This window comes from Coregonus clupeaformis, chromosome 11 (genome assembly GCF_020615455.1).
Source record: "Coregonus clupeaformis isolate EN_2021a chromosome 11, ASM2061545v1, whole genome shotgun sequence".
Classification (NCBI taxonomy): Eukaryota; Metazoa; Chordata; class Actinopteri; order Salmoniformes; family Salmonidae; genus Coregonus; species Coregonus clupeaformis.
Window position 1 is genome coordinate 45,623,318 of NC_059202.1, and position 21,260 is coordinate 45,644,577.

General features: G+C 43.8%; 1 protein-coding gene across 1 annotated transcript in view; it reads left to right on the forward strand.

Annotated features, from left to right (window-relative positions):
• Nucleotides 1–249: 249 nt before the first annotated feature.
• Nucleotides 250–21,260, forward strand: part of LOC121576906 (metallophosphoesterase MPPED2) — a 32,695-nt gene continuing 11,684 nt past the window's right edge. The window contains exons 1-4 of the mRNA XM_041890467.2: nucleotides 250–513; nucleotides 1,306–1,578; nucleotides 15,270–15,451; nucleotides 17,448–17,673. Of these exons, the coding sequence (XP_041746401.1) occupies nucleotides 1,397–1,578; nucleotides 15,270–15,451; nucleotides 17,448–17,673 (590 nt within the window). The 5' untranslated portion in view covers nucleotides 250–513; nucleotides 1,306–1,396. The remainder of the gene's footprint in view (nucleotides 514–1,305; nucleotides 1,579–15,269; nucleotides 15,452–17,447; nucleotides 17,674–21,260) is intronic.

The following is a 21,260-nucleotide window of genomic DNA, read 5'->3' on the forward strand; positions in this document are numbered from 1 at the left end:
ATTTTTATCAATTAAAGTGTTGTGCATCAAAACAGACTATTTATAAAACAGTTGTTGGCTGTCCAAAAATATAAATAGTAAAAAAAAATAAAAAAAGAAGCTTGCTTTAAATCGCATTTAAAATTCTACAAACAGTAGTCCCAGTGCAGTCCCCTCCCTGCGCTTCTGTACTGTGCTCTCTGACCCCGGTGGCAGTCCTCTCGCACTGCACTGCTCTCTCGGGCTCCCTCCCCCCCACCCCTTCACTTTTCACATCGAGGCTCCTATCTCGCTCGTTGCCTGTCTGTCGCATTTCCTCAAGAGCCAGCCGAGGGTCTCCCAGGGTCGAAGGTTCTGCCCTGCTAGCCACGACCTCCACCTCTCAAGACCGCGAAATTGTCTGCGTTATCTATGGGACCGTGTTTTTGAAAACATAGAGGGTTAACCCGGAGCAGTTATCGGCGGAAGGAAGGAACTCGCCTCCCGTTTGGCAGGAAAATCGTTGGGAAAAAATAACGAGGCAGGCACAAAGCGGTGGGTTAGAGGTGGCTTGTCATTTACGAGGCGTACGGATACAGAGGTTTCTGCAGAGGCTATAAATGTTGCTATTCGTACCATTTTAGATGCAATAACTTGTATTTTATTATTTGTAATGCAGGATACAATCAATTAGGAACAACACAATCTTGTAATCTCGGGTGTCAGAGGTCCAATTTGGTCACTTCTCCATATGTCTCTTTTTAGGCTGATTGGTAGAAATGGTGCATAGGTTTTAAAATTCCCTCTTCTTAATGTTGCAGTGTGAAACAAAAGAGGGAACAGATTTTACGTAGACTAAAAGATCCTCTTACAATTTAGTTTGTAAGATGATCAGCTTGTTACAGTTGAATGGTGGAAAATGTAGTCTGTCGGCATCTCTGTTAGCTTGGTCATGTTAAATTCGTCTGGGTAGTTTGATGTTTTTCTTTTAATGTCTTGACCTTTTTAAGTGGTTTGGTCAAAGTTCACTTATGTCATCTGGCCAATAGGCCACTTGGTTACATTGTATCAATTTACTCAGTTTTCTACTTCAGCATTGTTAGGTTGCTGTAGGTCAAATCTATCAGCAGAAATTAGCAAGATGTGTATGGCCTCTTCTGATATTAGTGGTTGAATAATTATTGTAACTCTGGATGAATTCTGAATGTTTTCTTGCTGTGTTAATGCTGTCATTTTAATTTATTTGATTAAGGCTCAGTTAATGCTGTCATTTATAGCAGCATATTATTTAAATGATGTCTGCGGCACAATTATTGTATATTGAGATGCACTCCTCTCTGTTTGCAGTAGTACAGATTTTGGCCAGTTGTCCAGAGGTCCAGTGGGTCTGAGTTGGTGAGCTGAGCGGGGCCGTTCTGAATGATGCCTGCTTCCTAGAATGGTCCTGGATCCTGGTAAACTAACTGCCCATGTCCCTAGCAGTGGAGCCATGGCTCACAGAAACCCCCCCTCTCAGGGCAAGGTGACCATCACTGTGGACGAGTACAGCTCCAACCCCACACAGGCCTTCACCCACTACAACATCAACGAGAGCCGCTTCCAACCACCCCATGTCCACATGTGAGTATCTATCTATCCACAGACTGCACTTTATCTATCTCCCTTTCATCTGAAGGGCCTTTACAGTGCACATAGGATTGATTGATTGATTGATTGATTGTTGGGTTCAAACAAAAGAGTGAATATATGGACATCTGCCCTCACTACCTCCACCACCAACCCCCAGCTGGTGGTGCCTTCTGTATTCTCTATTCTCACCACATATTAGCTTGTGATTCATACAGAAGAATAGATGGAGTGTGATTTTATTTTATTGGTTTGTGAGTTATCCTCCCTGACCTGCCAAATCATCTACAGTGTGTGAGGCGGAGGCCACCTTTCATGTTATCAACTTAACGGAGGTCAGAGGTGAGGTGGGTTTATAAGCTATTTAACAATGCTCCTTTGACCTCTGGGTCACAGTTCAATTGTAAGTAACTTGCCTATTGACTTCTAATCATTAGGATGTAATGAGTGTTGCTATGGATGAGGTGGGTTGGCCTGGGGTGGTCAGAGGGGGAGGCATGTGCTTATGGCTGTCTCACTGGGACTCCCTGACTGACAAGTGACACCCACACAAAACCCGTTACCAGCAGACAGAAAACAAAGGTGTGCAAGTCTGGACTTCCAGTGTTTTTCACTTAGTCCACAAATAACATTTTTTTATATAGTTGCCATTAAATCACAACTGCGCTCTCTGTCTGTTTGTCTTAGACCCTGGACAGATGTCTCAGTAGAACAGCAAGGTGGACTTTGTTGGATCAGTTGGATTGTTTATTGAAGCTATCTGCCGCTGCTATAGTAATTAAATTGGATGGAGCATTTTAGAACAGGACAGTGAGAAGGTAAAAGCCGAAATCACACGGAGAGACATCCGTCAACGGTGTGAAATTTGCGTGCAAGAGTAGCGAGTGTCAATTCACACACTATGTAGCATATGCCAACTTAATTGTCATGAAAATCCATAATAAACAGTTGTATTTGTTTATATTTGCTATGTAGCGCCTGGGAATTATTGTTGTGTGTTCCATTTGACTCACCTTAGATGTCCTACGGGAGCCACCGTACCTGCCTGGGCTAAACATTTGTAATGATAGCTAGCTCACAAACTTGAGGAGAGTTGTAGATAATAAAGCAGAGCAGTTTATAACAATGTCGGCTAGTCTCTTTCTTTCTGCGTAACAGGATTCTCCAGTTTAGTCACCTCAACTTGCTCAATTTCTACATTATTCATTACGAGATTTAGTTGAGGTTTATGGTTTTGTGAATGATTTGTCCCAAATACAATGCTTTTAGTTTTGAAAATATTTAGGACTAACTTGTTCCTTGCCACCCATTCAGAAACGAACTGAAGCTCTTTGTTAAGTGTTGCAGTCATTTCAGTTGCTGTAGTAGCTGACGTGTATAGTGTTGAGTCATCCGCATACATAGACACTCTGGCTTTACTCAAAGCCAGTGGCATGTCATTAGTAAAGATTGAAAAGGGTAAGGGGCCTAAACAGCTGCCCTGGGGAATTCCAGATTCTACCTGGATTATGTTGGAGAGGCTTCCATTAAAGAACACCCTCTGCATTCTGTTAGACAAGTAACTCTTTATCCACAATAAAGCAGGGGGTGTAAAGCCATAACACATACACTACCGTTCAAAGGTTTGGGGTCACTTAGAAATGGCCTTGTTTTCCATGAAAACATACATGAAATGTATTTGTGTTGTAGTCATTCTGTCCTTCAAACTTTGCTTTAGTCAAATAATCCTCCATTTGCAGCAATTACAGCCTTGCAGACCTTTGGCATTCTAGTTGTCAATTTGTTGAGGTAATCTGAAGAGATTTCACCCCATGCTTCCTGAAGCACCTCCCACAAGTTGGATTGGCTTGATGGGCACTTCTTACGTACGATACGGTCATGCTGCTCCCACAACAGCTCAATAGGGTTGAGATCCGGTGACTGTGCTGGCCACTCCATTATAGACAGAATACCAGCTGACTACTTCTTCCCTAAAAAGTTATTGCATAGTTTGGAGCTGTGTTTTGGGTCATTGTCCTGCTGTAGGAGGAAATTGGCTCCAATCAAGCACTTTTTTTTATGTAGATGTTCAAAAAACACGGATCAGTGGCTTGTATGTGTGGAGGCCTGGAGATGCTAAACGTGTTTATGTTCATTAATGGTCAATTACCGTGAGACCGGCATTCTTTTGTATGACAATAACCGGCTGACAAAATTTTGTGACCGCCACAGCCCAAGCTATGAGTCATGTCGGAAAATGTTTTTCCGGGATGTGATGTAATATAGAGGACCTGGCAAGCCAGCCTATTCCCTATAATGTAAACTCTGACCTAAATAACTTCAAATGTAGAACTTCAAATTAAACCAAATAGTTTGCACTCATGACTACTGGTTTCAATAGAATGTTCAGCCAACTTACAAGCAAATACTTAATGAATGTATTGTTACAAATCAGCCTTCAAGGTTGTTAGCCAACTAGCCTGCTAACGTTAGCCCAACTAGCCTGCTAACGTTAGCCCAACTAGCCTGCTAACGTTAGCCCAACTAGCCTGCTAACGTTAGCCCAACTAGCCTGCTAACGTTAGCCCAACTAGCCTGCTAACGTTAGCCCAACTAGCCTGCTAACGTTAGCCCAACTAGCCTGCTAACGTTAGCCCTACTAGCCTGCTAATGTGAGCCCTACTAGCCTGTTAATGTTAGCCCTACCAGCCTGCTTCATGAGTCAGCCAGTTGCTATCAACACCTAGCTTACAGCAACATTAAAGTAAACCAATGTTTTTGAAAAACACAACCACAATTGAACCAGTTATCAAAGAATGTTATATGCAGTTAACATTATCTTAGCCAGCAAACTAGCCAGCCAGTTAACGTTAGCTATTTTAGCCAGCTAGATAGCCTAGCCAGCTAACGCTACAACAGTGAAGAACAGCAAGCACAGGCAGTAACACAACTAAAACAAAACCCTCCAGCAAAAGCAAAGAGAGAGCGGAGACTTACATATTGACAGCTGGGGCCCGTCATTGTAAGGACTGTAGGCTGAGTTAGCTACCAAACAAAATGAGAGCCAGGGAGAGGGGCACTTCCGATGTGAGAAGCCTAGCTATTTTAGCCAGCTAACTAGCCTTGCCAGCTAGCGTATCACTGCAGAGGAAACTTCCGCCAGATATAAAATGTCAGACAAAAGCAGAGACTCCGAGCATAGAAGGAACTCTGTTTCCCCTGGGCCTGAACTTCTTGGGGAATCTGAAGACGAGGTGGTGGCAGAGCAGGCAACTGAGGCAGGGATCACTTTCCCGTTTTGATTTGAGCACGAAGCAAGGCACAGAGAGCGTCCTTCTTTTGAACTTGTAGTGCAGGATGCGGCTCCACGTGTGGGGAAGGTTGATTGGTAATATGGCTAGCTAGTTTGCTACTGAGAATACACCCTATAATGTCACTTCCTTCGTAACTACGGCTGAACCACGTACAAATAACTTGTAGGTGCTCGTGCAGCAGGTGTATTCCCATGGAGTCTGCGTGCTGTCAGGAATACCGGCAGACAACGTCCACGATGACAGAGGAAGGAGTGGGTTGTATAATTCCACATTCTGGCTTCCCCACAGTCTGCCTGGATGTCAATGTGCTGCGCACGGCCTACAATACCTACTGGCAGGACTACGACCAGGATGCTTACAGAGTCCATACTCAACACGAGTTAGTTCATCTATAAATAGAATCCTCACTAATCGAATGCAATAATGAAATCCAATAATGTTACACCACTACTTTTATCAAAATAAATACACTTTTTCCCTTTCTTTTTAGAAAGTTCAGACACGTTTACTACAGGCAGGTCATCAGCTGGAATTGGGGCTATCTGGGGCGGTACAACAATGTGCCAATTCCAGCGTTTGCAGTCAATGGGATAAGAAATAGGTTCCCAAATGAGGAGAACATGCCCTACACAGGCTTCACGTTACCATAAAAACAATTCAAACACGTTTTTACCTTTATATTAACAGTTATAAAAAATATATGTCAATGGGTCTTAAAAAAATAAAATCTGTCACGTTCCACTTTGTGGTCACTGTCCCCATAATAATGATAGTTAATATACAATAACAATAAAACAATTTAGAAATACAATATATCATTGTATATATTTTTTATAAATTTCTTTATAGATGATTGAGTTCCACTCCGAAATCTTGGCAGCAGCAGCAGAGATGTGCAGCACTTGGTGTGAGGAGTGTCAAAGGAGCCCGATGTCCAATGAACATAGACCGCGGGTGTGGAGTTAGGCTTGTTACAGGCTCAAAGTGCTGCTTACACCTATAAAATGATCTCAGCTCAGTGATAGGAAGGTAACAAGGGCAGCGGGTACTAAGGAACAACTCTGTGTAACAAAACCCTAATGACAAATTACAGTTCTACCCTAGCAGACAGGAATCTGCTTACTACCCTAGCAGACAGGAATCTGCTTAGGGCTGGATGCAGGTGTGTTGATGACAGTGTGACATAAGAAGGCTGATGTTGGACTGAGGTGGTATTCAACTTCCTAGAGGAAGAGCGAGGGAGGGAGAAAGACAGAAATATAAATTATGTTATTCAAGTACTCACGTATTGAAAAACATTTAGGCTTTGAATCATATCATGATATAGCATATTACCAATATGATAAAACAATCCTGTCTGTTGATGGTGGAGACGCATTCCAGTCAGTTCAGACAGACAGAACACCCAAGTCAGTTTAATAGATACATGGTCCGTTGAAAAAATACTAGTATCTTTAAGCTAGCAGGAGGGTATTTGGCTGTATGAACGCAAAATAGACACACGGACAACATAGCCAAAAGAAATGTGACACGTAGGCTTATCCAGACAAAAGTAGTATCACTTATCACAAGACTACTCACTGTGTTCAGAGAGAGGAGGGGCCGGGACTCACTCCTTCCATCTGCTGCCAAGACCATATCTCCACCCATTTCCTTAAGAGTTTCGATGGTGCCACTGCTCGACATCCCATGTCTTGAGGACTGCTGACTCAAGGTGGTTTTGCTGGTGACAGAAGAATGTGCTGCGGTGAATGGTGGCCACTCCCATCATGTCGAGCACTGGTCTTTGGTCGGCATGCAACCTGACACCAAATTGGCAGGAGAAAGGAGCAGATTGCCTGCTGGCACTCTCCCGATCATAGGCTGGCTGGACCATTCCCTCACATGATTTCACGACTTGCAGATCTGTGTGATGTTGAGAGTTGTTACTCTGGCTGTTGACATAGTCCCTGGACTCGCTGCATCACAAATCAAATGTTATTGGTCACATACACATATTTAGCAGATGTTATTGCGAGTGTAGCAAAATGCTTGTGTTCCTAGCTCCAACAGTGCAGTAGTATCTAACAATTCACAACAATACACACAAATCTAAAAGTAAAGAATGGAATTAAGAAATATATATAAATATTAGGACGAGCAATGTCTGAGTGGCATTGACTATAATACAGTATAATAGAATACATTCGGAAAGTATTCAGACCCCTTGACTTTTTCCACATTTTGTTACATTACAGCCTTATTCTAAAATGGATTAAATAGTTTTTTCCCTCATCAATCTACACACAATACCCCATAATGACAAAGCAAAAACAGGTTTTTAGAAATTTTTGCAAATGTGTGTGTGTGTGTGTGTGTGTGTGTGTATATATATATATATATACACACACACACACAGTGGGGGGGAAAAGTATTTAGTCAGCCACCAATTGTGCAAGTTTTCCCACTTAAAAAGATGAGAGGCCTGTAATTTTCATCATAGGTACACGTCAACTATGACAGACAAATTGAGAAAAAAAAATCCAGAAAATCACTGTAGGATTTTTTTATGAATTTATTTGCAAATTATGGTGGAAAATAAGTATTTGGTCACCTACAAACAAGCAAGATTTCTGGCTCTCACAGACCTGTAACTTCTTCTTTAAGAGGCTCCTCTGTCCTCCACTCGTTACCTGTATTAATGGCACCTGTTTGAACTTGTTATCAGTATAAAAGACACCTGTCCACAACCTCAAACAGTCACACTCCAAACTCCACTATGGCCAAGACCAAAGAGCTGTCAAAGGACACCAGAAACAAAATTGTAGACCTGCACCAGGCTGGGAAGACTGAATCTGCAATAGGTAAGCAGCTTGGTTTGAAGAAATCAACTGTGGGAGCAATTATTAGGAAATGGAAGACATACAAGATCACTGATAATCTCCCTCGATCTGGGGCTCCATGCAAGATCTCACCCCGTGGGGTCAAAATGATCACAAGAACGGTGAGCAAAATCCCAGAACCACATGGGGGGACCTAGTGAATGACCTGCAGAGAGCTGGGACCAAAGTAACAAAGCCTACCATCAGTAACACACTACGCCGCCAGGGACTCAAATCCTGCAGTGAAAGACGTGTCCCCCTGCTTAAGCCAGTACATGTCCAGGCCCGTCTGAAGTTTGCTAGAGTGCATTTGGATGATCCAGAAGAGGATTGGGAGAATGTCATATGGTCAGATGATACCAAAATATAACTTTTTGGTAAAAACTCAACTCGTCGTGTTTGGAGGACAAAGAATGCTGAGTTGCATCCAAAGAACACCATACCTACTGTGAAGCATGGGGGTGGAAACATCATGCTTTGGGGCTGTTTTTCTGCAAAGGGACCAGGACGACTGATCCGTGTAAAGGAAAGAATGAATGGGGCCATGTATCGTGAGATTTTGAGTGAAAACCTCCTTCCATCAGCAAGGGCATTGAAGATGAAACGTGGCTGGGTCTTTCAGCATGACAATGATCCCAAACACCCCGCCCGGGCAACGAAGGAGTGGCTTCGTAAGAAGCATTTCAAGGTCCTGGAGTGGCCTAGCCAGTCTCCAGATCTCAACCCCATAGAAAATCTTTGGAGGGAGTTGAAAGTCCGTGTTGCCCAGCGACAGCCCCAAAACATCACTGCTCTAGAGGAGATCTGCATGGAGGAATGAGGCAAAATACCAGCAACAGTGTGTGATAACCTTGTGAAGACTTACAGAAAACGTTTGACCTGTGTCATTGCCAACAAAGGGTATATAACAAAGTATTGAGAAACTTTTGTTATTGACCAAATACTTATTTTCCACCATAATTTGCAAATAAATTCATTAAAAATCCTACAATGTGATTTTCTGGATTTTTTTCCCTCATTTTGTCTGTCATAGTTGACGTGTACCTATGATGAAAATTACAGGCCTCTCTCTTCTTTTTAAGTGGGAGAACTTGCACAATTGGTGGCTGACTAAATACTTTTTTCCCCCACTGTGTGTGTGTATATATATATATATTTTTTTTTTGTATGGAAATATCACATTTACTTAAGTATTCAGACCCTTTTACGCAATACTTTGTTGAAGCACCTTTGGCAGCGATTACAGCCCTGAGTGTGTTTAAAATTCACTGCTCGACTGAGGGACCTTACAGATAATTGTATGTGTGGGGTACAGAGACGAGGTAGTCATTCAAAAATCATGTTAAACACTATTATTGCACACAGTCCATGCAATTTATGTGACTTGTTAAGCAACGTTTTACTCCTGAACTTATCTAGGCTTGCCATGACAAAGGGGTTGAATATTTATTGACTGAAGACATTTCAGCTTTTCATTTTAAATTAATTTGTAAACATTTCAAAAAACATAATTCCACTTTGACAATATGGGGTATTGTGTGTGTAGGCCAGTGACACAAAATCTCCCATTTAATCCATTTTTAAATTCAGGCTGTAAAAAGAAGAAACCTGCACACTGCTCTTTATTAAGCTTTACGTATATATTATGTATTTTTTCTATTTTTTTCTCATCTTATTCAATTGTTACCATGCACCAGCAATAAAGATAGCTCAGATGTGCGATTGCCTTTTGAATTTTGAATTCAGGCTGTAACACAACAAAATGTGTAAAAAGAAAAGGGGTGTGAGTACTTTCTCAAGGCACTGTGTCAGCCTAACACGTAATGTACAGTGAAAAAAATATAAACGCAGCATGCCACAATTTCACAGATTTTACGGAGTTACAGTTCATATAAGGTAATCAGTCAATTTAAATAAATAAATTAGGCCCTAATCTACGGATTGCACATAACTGGGAATACAGATATGCAACAGTAGTGGCGTGGATCAGAAAACCACTCAGTATTTGGTGTGACCACCATTTGCCTCATGCAGTGTGACATCTCCTTCGCATAGAGTTGATCAGGCTGACTGTGGAAGGTTGTCCCACTCCTCTTCAATGGCTGTGCGAAGTTGCTGGATATTGGCGGGAACTGAAACACTGTCGTACACGTCGATCCAGAGCATCCCAAACATGCTCAATGGGTGACATGTCTGGTGAGTATGCAGGCCATGGAATAACTGGGACATTTTCAATTTCCAGGAATTGTGTACAGATCTTTGCGACATGGGTCTGTGCATTATCATACTGAAACATGAAGTGATTAAGGTGGATGAATGGCATGACAATGGTCCTCAGGATCTTGTCACGGTATCTCTGTGCATTCAAATTGCCATCGCTAAAATGTAATTGTGTTCATTGTCCGTAGCTTATGCCTGCCCATACCATAACCCCACTGCCACCATGGTGCACTCTGTTCACAACGTTGACATCAGTAAACCGCTCATCCACACCCATCTGCCCGGTACAGTTGAAACCGGGATTCATCCGTGAAGAGCATACTTCTCCAGCGTGCCAGTGGCCATCGAAGGTGAGAATTTGCCAACTGAAGTCGTTTACGACGCCGAAGTGCAGTCAGGTCAAGACCCTGTTGAGGACGATGAGCACGCATATGAGCTTCCCTGAGATGGTTTCTGACAGTTTGTGCTGTTTGTCTATTGTGCAAACCCACAGTTTCATCAGCTGTCCTGGTGGCTGATCTCAGACGATCCCGCAGGTGAAGAAGCCGGATGTAGAGGTCCTGGGCTGGCGTGGTTACTCGTTGAGAAATGAACATTAAATTGTCTGGCAACGGCTCTGGTGGACATTCCTGAAGTCAGCATGCCAATTGCACGCTCCCTCAAATTGAGGCATTGTGTTGTGTGACTACTGCACACTTTAAAGAGGCCTTTTATTGTCCCCAGCACAAGGTGCACTTGTAATGATCATGCTGTTTTAATCATCTTATTGATATGCCACACCTGTGAGGTGGATGGATTATCTTGGCAAAGGAGAAATGTTCACTAACAGGGATGTAAACAAATGTGTGCATGAAATTTGAGAGAAATAAGCTTTTTGTGTGTATAGAACATTTCTGGGATTTTCTTTTATTTCAGCTCATGAAACATGGGACCAAAACTTTAACATTTTGCATTTATATTTTTGTTCAGTGTAACTTCAGCTGAAGTTAGCTAACTGGGAAAGTTAGAGGTGGCTGGCTGGCTCCTATGTTTCAATCCCAGCAATGTGTTGACATGTTTTTAGAAGACATTCACAATTTGATAAGCTTGCTAGCTAGTAGAGAAAGAGGATATGGACACGTTAGCTGATGAAAAACATTGCAGGCGGTGTAGCCTTACTTGTAACGTTACTAGGATACAGGTAGCAACCTTATAGTAAACATTAGCTAGCTAGATGCTAGTCCAGTGACACAAGCTTACCAGACGAGCTAAACCACTTCTATGCTCGCTTCGAGGCAAGCAACACTGAAGCATGCATGAGAGCACCAGCTGTTCCGGATGACTATGTGATCACGCTCTCCGTAGCCGATGTGAGTAAGACTTTTAAGCAGGTCAACATTCACAAGGCCGCAGGGCCAGACGGATTGCTGACCAACTGGCAAGTGTCTTCACTGACATTTCAACATGTCCCTGACTGAGTCTGTAATACCAACATGTTTCAAGCAGACCACCATAGTCCCCGTGCCCAAGGACACTAAGATAACCTGCCTAAATGACTACCAACCCATAGCACTGACGTCTGTAGCCATGAAGTGCTTTGAAAGGCTGGTCATGACTCACATCAACACCATTAACCCAGAAACCCTAGACCCACTCCAATTTACATTCCGCCCCAACAGATCCACAGATTCTGCAATCTCTATTGCACTCCACACTGCCCTTTCCCACCTGGACAAGAGGAACACCTACGTGAGAATGCTATTTTTTTTATTTCACCTTTATTTAACCAGGTAAGCCAGTTGAGAACAAGTTCTCATTTACAACTGCGACCTGGCCAAGATGAAGCACATTTATTCATTGACTACAGCTCAGCATTCAACACCATTGTGCCCTCAAAGCTCATCACTAAGCTACGGATCCTGGGACTAAACACCTCCCTCTGCAACTGGATCCTGGACTTCCTGACAGGCCGCCCCCAGGTGGTAAGGGTAGGTAACAACACATCTGCCACGCTGATCCTCAACACGGGGGCCCCTCAGGGGTGCGTGCTCAGTCCCCTCCTGTACTAACTGTTCACCCATGACTGCATGGCCAGGCACGACTCCAACACCATCATTAAGTTTGCCGACGACACAACAGTGGTAGGCCTGATCACCGACAACTATGAGACAGCCTATAGGGAGGAGGTCAGAGACCTGGCCGTGTGGTGCCAGGATAACAATCTCTCCCTCAACGTGACCAAGACAAAGGAGATGATTGTGGACTACAGGAAAAAAAAAAGAGGACTGAGCACGCCCCCATTCTCATCGACGGGGCTGTAGTGGAACAGGTTGAGAGCTTCAAGTTCATTGGTGTCCACATCACCAATGAACTATCATGGTCCAAACACACCAAGACAGTCGTGAAGAGGGCACAACAAAGCCTATTCCCCCTCAGGAGACTGAAAATATTTGGCATGGGTCCTCAGATCCTAAAAAGTTATACAGCTGCACTATCGAGAGCATCCTGACTGGTTGCATCACCGCCTGGTATGGCAACTGCTCGACCTCCGACCGCAAGGCACTACAGAGGGTAGTGCGTACGGCCCAGTACATCACTGGGGCCAAGCTTCCTGCCATCCAGGACCTCTATACCAGGCGGTGTCAGAGGAAGGCCCTCAAAATTGTTAGACTCCAGCCACCCCAGTCATAGACTGTTCTCTCTGCTACCGCACGGCAAGCGGTACCGGAGCACCAAGTCTAGGTCCAAAAGGCTTCTCAACAGCTTCTACCCCAAAGCCATAAGACTCCTGAACAGTTAATCATGGCTAGCCGGACTATTTGCACTGCCACCCCACCCCCACCCCATCTTTTTACACTGCTGCTACTCTGTTAATTATTTATGCATAGTCACTTTAACTCTACCCACATGTACATACTACCTCAACTAGCCGGTGCCCCCGCACATTGACTCTGCACCGGTACCCCCCTGTATATAGCCTCCCTACTGTTATTTTATTTTACTTCTGCAATTTTTTTCTCAACACTTTTTTGTTGTTTTATTTTACTTTTTTATTAAAAAATAAATGCATTGTTGGTTAAGGGCTGTAAGTAAGCATTTCACGGTAATGTCTACACCTGTTGTATTCGGCGCATGTGGCAAATAAAATATGATTTGATATAACAATCTAGAAATGTTAGCAAGATTATGGATAAATATAATTTATTACCACATTGAACTTACCCAGTCTATCTCCATCACTGCTGACACTTGCGATATACCGGTAGGTCGGTAGGAAACAGAGGTCCCGTTGCTCCCGAGTGGCGCAGTGGTCTAAGGCACTGCATCTCAGTGCTTGAGGCGTCACTACAGACCCCCTGGTTCGATTTCAGACTGTATCACAACCGTGATTGGGAGTCCCATAGGGCAGCGCACAATTGGCCCAGCGTCGTCCGGGTTTGGCCGATGTAGGCCGTCATTGTAAATAAGAATTTGTTCTTAACTGACTTGCCTAGTTAAATAAAGGTAAATTAAAATAAATAAAAGGTTGCAGGCTTCACATTCACGCTCAGCACAGCACCTGGTTTCAGTCGGAGTCTCATTCAGAATCCTGCCTTCCACTGGTTATAGCCATCGAAGTCCTCCGGGGTGAAATGAGCACCCCATACGGTAGACGTGCCCGCTGTTCCCTTACTCCAATCTGCTCGCTTCAACTCTACAAACCGGTCCCACTTCAAAGCTAGCTTCATGTTTTTGGGCCACAAATGAATCGTAAGCCCGTCCTTGTGGGTATTATTGCACCCAGCAACAACACACCTCCTTGGAAAATTGAGCTTTTAAAAAAGCTGTTGGGTCTGAAATGAAAACCAACACTAGCTACGGACGACGGAAAACTACTACAATGATCACTAGCTCGCTCAACTCCCAATAGTCTACCAAACGCACAGGAGAAGAGCAGATGCAGTTTTTCGCATTAATTTATATGTTTTCTTCTTTGTAGATGTATATAGTAGCTCACCAGCGCCAACACTTGGTTTGGAATGTAATTACATGCGAGCATGCCTAGTAGCTTACGTTAGCCAGCTGGAACTAGCTAGGTAGCACCGGTTCTCCATACCTTGAGAAATAGTGCATTGTGGATAGTTCCGAAGATATCCGTAAATAAATTAATAAATATGTTTAAAAAAACTTTAAAAGAATGACATAACTATGTTTGTAGTTATAGGTAACTTGATCGTGACTACAACTAAGTCTTTGACCACACTGTGTTCTTACATTTATATTTTAGTCATTTAGCAGACGCTCTTATCCAGAGCGACTTACAGTTAGTGAGTGCATAAATTTTTTATTTAAATTTTTTTCATACTGGAATCGAACCCACAACCCTGGCGTTGCAAATACCATGCTCTACCAACTGAGCTACATCCCTGCCGGCCATTCCCTCCCCTACCCTGGACGACGCTGGGCTAATTGTGCGCCGCCCCATTGTTACTTTGAGTAAAAACTCATGCTTCCTACCCTTTTAAGTCAACAGTAACATAGAGATATAGGTACTGTAATTCATGAATATCTGACGGACAAAGGGCAGGAGTAGGGAGTTATGAATAACCTCCTGGATGTTGTGATGATTTGCATTTAAACACCTTGGGTGACTCATTCAAGCTGGCAGCCTAATCTGTAATTTGCCAGCTTTATTCCATGCATCACAGTTTGGCACCTGGCTAGCCCCGCCAGCCCAAAATCCCACATGAGCTCACAGTCACAGCCTGGCAACAGAGGCAACTGTGTGACTGTATGAGGGACCTGCACTAGATTAACTTCAAAGTCTAAGCCGTTTGGGAGGGGGGTCTACTAAGCTAACATATGGAATTAGTTATTTGATTTAGAATTTTAGGACCCATTTAGATAGATGGAGATATATATTACTTTTTGGGGGGGATAAAATATTGACGTTATCCTTTACTACAATATAGCCCATAGAAACGCATTGAATAACACATTCATAAATGGAAATAAAGACAATAAAAAAAAATCATAAGAAAACTCAGGACACTTTTCCAAAGTGGGGTCATATTAGTTTGTAGGCCAAGCTACGTTTTCGTGAGAAGACCGATTTTCGAGATGTCTCATGGTCTGACAAACACCACTGTAGCTCGGCCACCTTCCACCGCATATGCGGAAGGCTGACATAGGCGGATGCGGTGGATTGAGACGCAATCCACCGATATCTCTAGCTTAAACTGATGGATTTTGATGGGGATTTTTAAATTATATTAATTAGTTTGACGCAGGGCTGCTTTAATAATTTGACACAAACTAAGAAACTGATTATGCTGTCCCTCTTTGATTACAGGGTGGAGCCCATTCACTATGACACCCCTAAACCCTCCGGTCATACACGTTTCGTCTGTGTGTCGGACACACACTCCAGGACCGATGGGATCCAGATGCCATATGGTGACGTCCTGCTCCATACTGGAGACTTCACTGAACTGGGCCTACCCTCTGAGGTCAAGAAATTCAACGACTGGCTAGGTAAAGTCTCCTTTTTAATGCACACACAATGCTGTTTTGTGCTCTCAACACTCATCATTCTGTACAGTAACCTCTATCTAGGCTAATCACCGTTTTGTGCATTCTAATCAAATTTAAATATGTGTAAAGGTTATTCGCTTTAAGTTACTACACCAACAATGTTTAGTCTAATTTGGTCTTCACTTGTCTGCTTTGACATTATTTAATATTTACTACTGCAAATAAAACATTTAAGATTAAGAACCTACGAAAAGGAAGAAGTAATTTTCTTTGAAGGCCACACATTATTAAAACACTGCCATCCTCCTTATTTTCAAATTTAAATTAGCATTAAGCCGAGATAAAATGGAGTTGAGCTTTCAAATTGAGCTCTATACAGAACTGTCTTACTGTGGTAATAGAGGAAGTAACTGGGACAAAGGACCTCTATCTCCAAGAAAGTTAAGGTCAAATGAAAATGTTTAAAATGTCCCTTTGTTGACTTGAATAGGTGTGCATTGACTGGGTAACTAAGGTCTTCATCTGCAGTTATTGCTCTTTGGTAAGAGGGGAAATGTTTACCGTGATCTGAGGAGGTCAAGAAGCCTTCACCTTTTAATTTGTGGCATTTTACTTTCATGGACCATTCCCTTAACCTCTCGATGACAACTTTCTATTTCAGTTAATATATACACTACATGACCAAATGTATGTGGACACCTGCTCATTGAATATCTAATTCCAAAATCATGGGCATTAATATGGAATTGGTCCCCTATAATAGCCTCCACTCTTCTGGGAAGGCTTTCACCTAGATGTTAAAACATTGCTGCAGGGACTTTCTTCCATTCAGCCACAAGAGCATTAGTGATGTTGGGCGATTAGGCCTGGCTCACAGTCAGCGGTCCAATTCATCCCAAAGGTGTTCGATGGGGTTGAGGTCGGGGCTCTGTGCAGGCTAGTCAAGTTCTTCCACACCGATCTCGACAACCCATTTCTGTATGGACTTCGCTTTGTGCATGGGGGCATTGTCATGCTGAAACAGGAAAGGGCCTTCCCCAAACTGTTGCCACAAAGTTGAAAGCACAGAATCATCTATAATGTCATTGTATGCTGTAGCGTTAAGAATTCCCTTCACTGGATCTAAGGGGTCTAGCCCGAACCATGAAAAACAGCCCCAGACCATTATTCCTCCTGCTCCAAACTTTACAGTTTGCACTATGCATTCGTGCAGGTAGCGTTCTCCTGGCATCCGCCAAACCCAGATTAGTCCGTCGGACTGCCAGATGGTGAAGCGTGATTAATCACTCCAGAGAACACGTTTGCATTGCTCCAGAGTCCAATTGCGGCGAGCTTTACACCACTCCAGCCAACTCTTGGCATTGCGCATGGTGATCTTAGGCTTGTGCTGACGTTGCTTCCAGAGGCAGTTTGGAACTCGGTAGTGAGTGTTGCAAGCAAGGACAGACGATTTTTACGCACTTCAGCACTCGGCGGTCCCGTTCTGTGAGCTTGTGTGGCCTACCACTTCGCGGCTGAGCCATTGTTGCTCCTAGATGTTTCCACTTCATAATAACAGCACTTACAATTGACCGGGGCAGCTCTAGCAGGGCAGAAATTTGACAAACTGAGTTGTTGGAAAGGTGGCATCCTATGACGGTGCCACGTTGAACGTCACTGAGCTCTTCAGTAAGGCCATTCTACAGCCAATGTTTGTCTATGGAGATTGCATGGCTGTGCGCTCGATTCTATACACCTGTCAGCAACGGGTGTGGCTGAAATAGCCGAATCCACTAATTTGAAGGGGTGTCCACATTCTTTTGTGTGTGTATATATATAGTGTATATTGATTCAACAACTGGGAAATTGTTATCCCTAGAAACCCTGCTACTGGCCAAAGCCATGTAGTGTTAAAGTCCTGTACATATCACTTGCCTTACATTGAACAACAGCAACAGTAATAGCTATCCATTCTATCCATATTCAACAATTATTTCTGGCTCCGTCTTCCCTGCAGGGAGTCTACCGTATGAATTCAAGGTGGTGATCGCCGGGAACCATGAACTGACGTTTGACAAGGACTTCATGGCTGAGCTGGTCAAGCAGGATTACTATCGCTTTCCCTCCGTCTCCAAGCTGAGACCTGAGGACTTTGATGATGTTCAGGCCCTCCTCTCAAACTGTACTTACCTGCAGGACTCTGAGGTCACAGTCAAGGGATTCCGAATATACGGGGCACCGTGGTAAGTTGATCTCGTCTTGGGTTAAATATCATGAGTGTTATGCTACAGTGACTATAGGTCAGCAAGATTTTAGTTTTGGGTAAAAAAAGACTGTAAAAAAAAGTTTGATTTAGGAAGTCTGTTCAAGTATTCCCTAAAAAAAAAAGAGACGTGATCATGTCTCAATGTAATTAAGGTGTGAAATGATTGTATTTGAAAATAATCTATTTTTGGGCTTAGCTGTGGTCAATTTGCAGTGTTCAAATTATTATAATTATTTTCCCCCTTGACCATTCGCTCCGACAACAATCGGCTCGTGGCTGAATCTAGTTGCCTCTACCCCTGCTATAGAGACACTGATCACTGTACCTGAGTTTGCTGTGTTGCTCAAATACTGTATGCTTTACATACAGTAGAGGTGATGACAGAACGTGTGTGGTGACTCGCTTTGCTTGCTTATTTAAGTCCCTGAATTAGTCTAGTTAATTTTTTCTTTACTAGTGTGTGTGTCCATGGTGGATATCAAACACTCTACAGAGTATTCACTGCTTCTATGTTCTAAATCACTTATTGCTTTTTACCATTTCCATACCTCGTTGAGGTCATTGCCTTGTTGTCCTGAATCTTGACTCCGTGTCTTTGGTTAGACACAGAGTGCCTGAGAGAGACGTCTGTGATTAGTTGGGTGTCCCAGCCATGTCCTCTCCTCCTGTCATAGACTTGGTGCATGTCCTAACATGTTACAGGCTGCCATGGAGACAGACATGTACTTCTAGTGTACTCAGCTTCAGACTGTTATGTCATCACACACCCATATCCCCAGCCAGCTACACCGCTGTGTCTGACCTGTGTATATCTCCCAGGCCCAGTTAACCCTTCAACCACTGCTTCTCTAGTTTCTCCTCTGTACTACTGTGTCAGTGAGGGGACGACTGCTGAACGACTGATCTCTGATTGGATTAGGAAGTCAGACTCCGAGGTGGTTCATGAGGCAAGTGAAGAGTTTCGCTGTCGGCCTGTCATATGATGCTTCGCAAAAAGAAATGTATGCTGTGCCGGCGACACATTTTCTATATTTCTCCCTCTGAGACACTTTTTCAAAAGGGGATATTGTTGTTTTAGAAGGCTAGAATTACAAAACATAGCCTAATGTATAGACCTAACCGAAAGTAAACTTCATCCCTGTAAACTCCATCGCCTGGTATTCTCCCCAGTAGGATGGACAGAGACATGCTGCCTGGCTAGCTGGAGAGGGCCAGAGCAGTGGAATCATGCCATTATGTATCAGTCTGCCTGACCTCCGTCTGGCCTCCACAACTCCCTGCTGGCCGACGCACACACCAACCTCCTTTCACAGGCTCTCTATCCCCTTCCCAGAGCTAATAATGTTCTGTGAACCACACGCCTCCATCTGCCTGTGTTGTTCTTCATCAGCCCCTGGACGTTTAGTCTGGGAGAGAGAGAAAGAGGTCAGGGGGATTTTGTCTCCTCAAGCCCCAGTTGAATAGGTATGACTCATCTGACAGTGAAAGTCTGACCAGGTGTAATGTTATGATGATGACATTGAGAGAATTGGTGTTTTAGGTCTTCATACCTTAACCTGGCTCAGTCAGTATTGTATTATATTATATTTGCTTCCTGAGCCCAACTCTCATTATCAGTGGTAAACCTTCCTGTCTTGAGGAGGGAACTCTCCTAGCTTGATTTAATCATATATCTTCCACTTCAAAGGTTTTGGTTCTCCTGGTGATAGTGGAATGTTTCTCACAATGCAGGCCGTGAGGAAAGAGCAACAATGAGGGCAGAAACATGGTGTTTCAGTCATAGAGTAGTACTGAATCAAATGATTATTTTGGCAGGAGGGGCGGGGACATGAAGGGTAGAGAACCAGCCGACAGGATGCATGATGGGAGGTCTATGTTGCAGCTCTGGGGTAGTCTACACCAGGGAGATTTCCCAGCCTCTCCAGCAGGAAGTGGCCTTTGTTCCGACACATCCTGGTTCTTTTGTTGGGGCGTACGGATCAACCCTAGGCCTGACCCCGCGCCCCCTTAGGGACAGCACTCCCAGCAGGCCACGGTGGCCCCTGCTACCACTGAGCCTAGTGATCACAGAGGTCATTTCCACCGCCCACAAAGAGCTCAGCCAGGCTTGACACACACTGCATGCCTGCTCTAGGTCTCAGGGTCAATACTGACACTGTCTGAATGAATTGTTTTTGGGGGGTAATTGTCAAAGCCAGTAGTTCATGACCTTGACTCCTAGATATTTCTGATAGCACTGCAACAGACTTTTGCCAGATAGCATGTCTGTCTGCGGACTTAACTGGTAAAGTTAAAGGGATACTTTGTCAATGAGGCCCTTTATCTACACTGAACAAAAATATAAACGCAACATGTAAAGAGTTGGTCCCATGTTTCATGAGCTTAAATTGAAGATCCCAAAAATGTTCCATATGCACAAAGTGTATTTATCTCAAATTGTGTGCACAAATTTGTGTACATCCCTGTTAGTGAGCATTTCTCCTTTGCCAAGATAATCCATCTACCATATCAAGAAGCTGATTAAACAGCATGATCATTACACAGGTGCACCTTATGCTGGGGACAATAAAAGGCCACTCTAAAATGTGCAGCTTTGTCACACAACACAATGCCACAGATGTCTCAAGTTTTGAGGGAGCGTGCAATTGGAATTCTGACTGCAGGAATGTCCACCAGAGCTGTAGCCAGAGAATTGAATGTTCATTTCTCTACCATAAGCCACCTCCAAAGTCGTTTTAGAGAATTTGGAAGTACGTCAAACCGGCCTCACAACCGCAGACCACGTGTAACCACACCAGCCCAGGACCTCCACATCTGGCTTCTTCACCTGCGGGACCGTCTGAGACCAGCCACCCGGACAGCTGATGAAACTGTCAGAAACCATCTCAGGGAAGCTCATCTGCGTGCTCATCGTCCTCACCAGGGTCTTGACCTAACTGCAGTTCAGCGTCGTAATCAACTTCAGAGGGCAAATGCTCACCTTCGATGGCCACTGGCATGCTGGAAAAGTGTGCTCTTCACGGATGAATCCCGGTTTCAACTGTACCGGGCAGATGGCAGACAGCGTGGATGGTGTCGTGTGGGTGAGCGGTTTGCTGATGTCAACGTTGTGACAGAGTGCCCCATGGTGGCGGTGGGGTTATGGTATGGGCAGGCATAAGCTACGGACAACAAACACAGTTGCATTTTATCAATGGCAATTTAAATGCACAGAGATACCGTGACGAGATCCTGACGCCCATTGTCTTGCCATTCATCTGCTGCCATCACCTCATGTTACAGCATGATAATGCACGGCCCCATGTCGCAAGGATCTGTACACAATTCCTGGAATCTGAAAATGTCCCAGTTCTTCCATGGCCTACATACTCACCATACATGTCCCCCATTGAGCATGTTTGGGATGCTCTGGATCGACTCATACGACAGCGTGTTCCAGTTCCCAGCAATATCCAGCAGCTTCGCACAGCCATTGAAGAGGAGTGGGACACCATTCCACAGGCCACAACCAACAGCCTGATCAACTCTATGCGAAGGAGATGTGTTGAGCTGCATGAGGCAAAT